A 6,000-nucleotide genomic window follows, 5' to 3' on the forward strand; every position below is an offset into this window, starting at 1 on the left:
AGTCATTTCAATGTGTTACCCCATTAAAACCTGTAGCTCTGGAAAGAATCTGCCAAAATAAAATTCTTTGGCTCCAATTTTCAACAAACTTAGAAGGGCACCACTTAATTAAGTAGAGCATGCATACAGGAATGTATATGGAATATATACATTCATATATACATATATACAACCATATATATATATATATGATGCTAGGATGTATAGGAGATAATGTTTCAAATCCAAATACAGCCAAGAGGCATGTATTAGATTTAATTAGGTGTCATTTTTATTTGCAGGGAGAAGTGGTTGAAGTTACATTTGTAGGTGCTAACCCAAAGAATTCAGCAGAAAATCAGGTGAGCTTCATTGTCTTCTAAATTTAAATCCACTTTTAAAGTTTCCCTTCACTTTACAGGAGCATCGCACATATTCAAAAATATATCAGATTTTTCTTACTTTATTTTTGGAGGTGGGAAAATGTTCAGTGGGTACAGCTGGTGAGGAATTGAATGTGGAACACAGCACACAGGGAGACTGTCCTGGACCCTTCAGAATGTCATGTGTAGAACAATTCCTGCAGGGGCAAACTGTTTCCAGAAGACACAGACTCAGAGACATTCTCATTTACACATTTAAATTTAGAACTAACTAAGTGTGTTTGCATAGTGAAAGGGGCAAAAAAAATAAGAAGGTGATTTCCCCTCCTTTCAGGGACCTTTCTGACCCCTCCAGCATAGATACTCCAGACCTTTTTTGCCTTGGAAAGATCGCACACTGGTACATGCCCTAAGTGGTCTGTTCCATGTGCTTTACAATGGCCGGTTTCACGTTGACACAATGGAAAAATTACATAAGAAATAACATGCCTGATGTAAAAACAAACAGCCCAAAAATTAATAAAGTAGGACATGGAAGTACCTCTTCCCACAAATCTGTTTTTTAGAGTTAATTACTGTTAAAAATTTGTTACTAAACATGTCCTGTTTTTTTCTTTGGTGATATATATGATAAACCACACACACACACACACACACACACACACATATACATATATCATGCCTAGAAATAAATGACTGTAGTCTTCTGCAATTTCCATAGAGTAATCTTGTATCCAAACGAACAACAGTGGTATAGGTTCTGACTCCAAGTGCCTAATCAAACTAGACGTAGTGACTCACAGTTGAAATCCCAGGATGTGGGAAGTAGAGGCTAGATAACCAAGAGTTGTATGCCAGCCTGCCCTATACAGCAAGGCTTTGTCTCAAAAACTAAAGAAAACTGGTTTGGTAAGGTGACTCAGTTTGTGAAGAAATTTGTCACCAATCCCGAGGAACCTGAGTTCAGTCCCAGCATCCCACAGGGAGGAAGGAGAGAACTGACTTCAACATGTGTGTTGTGTCATTCATACATTCCCCGGAGTACATGCTCAATGACATAAATAACAAAATTTTAAAAATACTAACTAAATAAAAGAAGGTAACCGCCAAAACCACAAACACAAAATCTGTAGAAATTTTTGGAGGAAAGTAGACCTATAAAAGTGGTTTTTAGGTCACTTTTCTACCCTGACTGTGGATATAGCCATTATATTGAGTCATTCTTCCTAGGGTCCAAAATCACTTGTAATCCAAAACACCTTCCTGCCAAATGAGCTGCGTCCTTTCGGTCTATTCAAATGCTATTGCTCCATGATAGAGTTGTGGCAATATGATACGATCACATCAAGTTTTGGGAGAGATATTCCAATATTTTGACAGTCAGTGTGCACCTGTGGTCAAGTTCCTCCAGAACATTTGCACGGTCAGAACATTCCTTTCTGAAGATATCAAAATGCTGTATGATGCTTGACATCCTCAGAGCACTCATCTCACGAGTGCTGTGAGGACAGGATGCTAACAGCATCATGATGGCACTCCTCAGAACTCTCTGAAAGAGTGCACAGCAATCTCTAGTGCTCTCTATTACCAGGAATCATATTGTTACTACCCCTAATTACTGAACAATTGTTGTCTCCAAATATTAAGCTAGATGATTTATATATACTGCTACATGCATTTAACTAATCCTCTCTACTATCCAGTGGCTTGTTTTATTGTCCTTACTTTGTATATAAGTAAACTCATTGGCAGAGAGATTACTTTTTAATAAATATGTACCTGGAAGATATTATGATAGGGAAATAGAGAGGAAGTAGTCACATGTTTTGTCCTGATATTTTGGGGACTTAGACATGTTTTACAAGCTGTATTCTAGACCTAGTTATTAGGGACCATCATACTTCCTACTCTGTCTAAGGCCCCCACAACACCACCGTGCCCTCGTGCAGAAACAGCTCTCCTTATTAGTCACCATGGTGATGAACACTTCCTTATTAAATGTCATGTATCAGTTGAAAAGTTAGATTACTGTTCTAAAAAATGACATGGCCAAAACACAAATAAATCCTCTGTTTATTAAAGTTATCTGGAGGTTTGTAAATAGCAGGTATACAGGGTTGTGAAGAGTAAAGATGAAGTAGATACAACTCTTGTTTGTGTGTGTGTGTTCAGGTAGATGTGGGCACATATGTGCTGGGTGCAGAGACGTGGAGGTCAAAGCCCAACATTGCATATCTTCCTCATTTGCTCTTTATCTTTATTTTATTTTATTTATTTGAGAAAGTGCCCCTCACTGAACTTAGAGCTTTTAGGTGACTATCCTGGGAGATTCAGGGCTCTCTCTGTCTCCACAGTACTGGGATTCTAAGCACATCTACACGCACATGTGGGTTCTGGGCATTCAACGTGGGTCTTCATGCTTCTCCAGCAAGCACTTTACATACCGCCCCATCTTCACAGCTCTTTGAGCCCTATCTTTCAGGGAGGCAGTGGACAAACCTTGATGGTAATGGAGATTTGTGGCCATTTTATTTATTACCTTGTCACATCATCCAAACCTTTGTTTTATTTGAAGCTGTATTCTTGGTCTGAAACAAATTGCTCTGTTCTAGTTATCTCCCGGTGTAGAAATACACTCTGCCTATGATATGGTTTCTAGGCATCTATTATTACAGTGTAGAAGTGTCTTTAACACCCCAGGACAGAGACAACGAATGCATTTTTTTTTCAACTTTTTTGACTTAGGAAGGCATGGTAACGAATAATTCAGTTACCTGGAGGCAGAGAGAATGAGAGAGAGGAAGATGTCCCATTTCCTCTCCCCAGTCATGGAGTGACTGGAGAGGCTTGCCCTCTTGATCTTGATTTATGTCTTTTTAAAACCTCATTTCATTTTAAATTTCTTCTCAGCCCTAACTTCCAAATTTGCTGGGAATACCATAATTACGCTTCCTCAAAATTTCTAAATTTTTGTGCTTTCCTTTAAAAAAAAAAAAAGAGGTAAACTATTATTCTGAAGACATTGCATGAAGGGGTGTGCCCAGGAATTTGGGTAAAATCCTGATGCTTGTGCACAGCAGACATTGGTGGGTTGGTGTGTAGCAAAGGGAGCCAGAGCAGACCGGATCTCTCTGTGACTGTGTTGTGCTTGATAAACGGTGTTAATTGTATTTCAGACCCATGAAACCTTCCTCACTGTGGAGAAATATGAGGACTCTATAGCCGACTGGCAGATAATGTATAATGATGCCTCCTGGGAGACGAGGTAAGCATGTCTATGTGTTATTTGTCCGTGATGCCTTGAAAACAGTTGCTTCAAAATGTAGGAAGGACAAACTGAAAGACATCTTAATACATGACATGATATTAATGATATTAAATTTCCAAGGCTCCTTCTGGCCACATTTATTTTTTTTTATTAGGCTCCATTTTAACTCTATTGACAGGGAGCAGCCAGCATAGTGTTGGCTTCTTTAGGATTAGGTACAATGAGATGTTGACTAACATCTTTTGGCTTTTATTTTAGTGTTTTTGTGGGTAGAATCTAGAGCCTAGTACACACTGGGAAAGTGCTATATCCCTGAGCTATGACCCTCTCCATCTTGCACTGACTTTGTTTTTTCCCATGGTCACAGGAATTTCTTGAAAAACTAGTCAGCCTTCTTGTAAATTGGTTGAAAAATATCCTAGGTGAAGGAGTTGGCATGACTTGGTAGAGTTCATTGCAGAGGTCCTGCACCTGCTTGGTTAGGTTTATTCTTAGATATTTTATATTTTTTGAGGCTATTGTGAATAGGAGTGTGTCTGTGATCTCCTATTCAAGGTGTTTATTGTTGGTGTATAGAAAAGCTTTAGATTTTTGTAAGCTGATTTTGCATGCTGCTATTTTGTTGAAATTATTGATGGTTCCCAGGTTGTTTCTGGTGAAAATTTCAGATCTCTTACATATAATATCATTTCATCTGCAAAGAAAAATAATTTGATTTCTTCTTTTCAAATTTATATCTCGTTTATTTCCCTCTCTTGCCTTATTGCTCTAGCGAGTGGTTAGAATATGATTTTGGAAAGAAGTGGAAATAGTGGACAGCCCTGTTTCATTCCTGATTTCAGTGGGATTGTTTCAAGTTTTTTTCCATATAGAATGATGTTGGCTGTGGGTTGGGGACAGATTGGATGTGTCTGACTGGACTGGGATGGGGAATTGAATGTGGGACTCTGGGTTGATCTCGGGACTGGGGAGGATGTTCAAAGAGTGAACTAGCAAGGTCCTGTCATAAATTGTACACTGCAGGCTGGGTCTGTAGGTTGAAGGTTGTACAGGCAGATTGAAGTCATCTGGTAAGAAGGGGACCTGGGCTGTTGCGCAGAATGAAAATCAAACATTTCAAAGAACAATGTTGTATTTTTTTTATTTTCTTGTTTTCCATTAACAGGCTTTATTGGCACAAGGGACTACTGGGTCTGAGCAATGCAACAATTGAATGGTATATTCCAGATACTGCACAGCCTGGAATCTACAGAATACGATATTTTGGACACAACCGGAAGCAAGAACTTCTAAAGCCTGCCGTCATACTTGCATTTGAAGGCATTTCTTCTCCTTTTGAAGTTGTAGCTACTTAGTGAAATGTTGACAGATCTTGAAAAACAGCTCTTCTCTGTGTACATTATAGAGTGATTTCACACAAATGTGAACTATCAGTTTGATTTCTTTTGTGGCTGTCCCTGCTTGGGGGACAGATAGTTTATTGCTGGTGGGACAGATATGCGTGTTTATGTGTTTGTATGATTATGCATATGCATGCTTACAGGGAAGGGAGAGAAGGGGGGCAGAGAGAAAGAAAGAAAGAAAGAAAGAATGAATGAATGAATGAATGGTTATTAGTGAATGAGAGAATATGTATGAGAGAAGTTGTCTGGCAATCATGCTTCTTGTGGTCTTCATCCTAAAGCATGATTTTACTTGAGGCTGAGGTTGCTTAAGAGATAATTCCCTTTAATACGAAATCTCAGCAATACAATGATAGTATCTGAAGATATGTGAACAATGTTTAACCTATTATTTATAGACTTTTTGAATGAGAATTCTAGAGAACTTTCTAGAAATCCTCTACATTGATACTTGATTTTCCAGAGAGGTATAACGAGGTCTAATTCACTTTAGGGTAGAATAAGATTATTATATATTTTCCCCTAGTTGCATTTACAAAGTATCATGTAAACTTACTACAAATATATGAGCCCAGCTAAAATACACCCAGAAAAATTGCATGCCAGATTTTTTCTGCATTCAAATGAGCTTAGTCGTTTCAATCAATCACTTTGGGATGGGTCTGCCTGGCTCAGGGTTATGGTTCATCTTCATATCTTTTCTGGGATTGCCTCCAGAGTCCAAGAGTGTGGATGTCCCTTACAGTGCTTTGATTATGCCTTGTATTCCTCAAAGTGTCCTTATCCTGCTAGATCATGTCTAGTCTTCCCAAGAATTACTAGAAATGGTTTTTAAATGTTTCACCAGTCAAATGTACCTCAAACTATAAAGCTTTGCTTTGGATATAGATCTTAAAACAAAAATATTAAGACTGGAACTACAGTCATCAAAGGGGAAATTTAAAAGGCATTTATATGTTCTCTTAGC

At 38.4% G+C, this 6,000-nt stretch overlaps 1 protein-coding gene across 2 annotated transcripts in view; it reads left to right on the top strand.

Moving 5' to 3' along the window:
- Asah2 (N-acylsphingosine amidohydrolase 2) overlaps positions 1 to 5,139 on the top strand; it is a 91,898-nt gene extending 86,759 nt beyond the window's left edge. For both annotated transcript variants that reach the window (XM_041661776.1, XM_041661777.1), the window contains 3 exons: positions 282 to 341; positions 3,539 to 3,627; positions 4,796 to 5,139. In XM_041661776.1, coding sequence (XP_041517710.1) covers positions 282 to 341; positions 3,539 to 3,627; positions 4,796 to 4,985 — 339 coding nt within the window. In that variant the 3' untranslated portion in view covers positions 4,986 to 5,139. The remainder of the gene's footprint in view (positions 1 to 281; positions 342 to 3,538; positions 3,628 to 4,795) is intronic.
- Positions 5,140 to 6,000: the final 861 nt, after the last annotated feature.

Source organism: Microtus oregoni, unplaced genomic scaffold (assembly GCF_018167655.1).
Source record: "Microtus oregoni isolate MIOR12 unplaced genomic scaffold, Mior012 000012F_ref0000307, whole genome shotgun sequence".
NCBI classification, from domain to species: Eukaryota; Metazoa; Chordata; class Mammalia; order Rodentia; family Cricetidae; genus Microtus; species Microtus oregoni.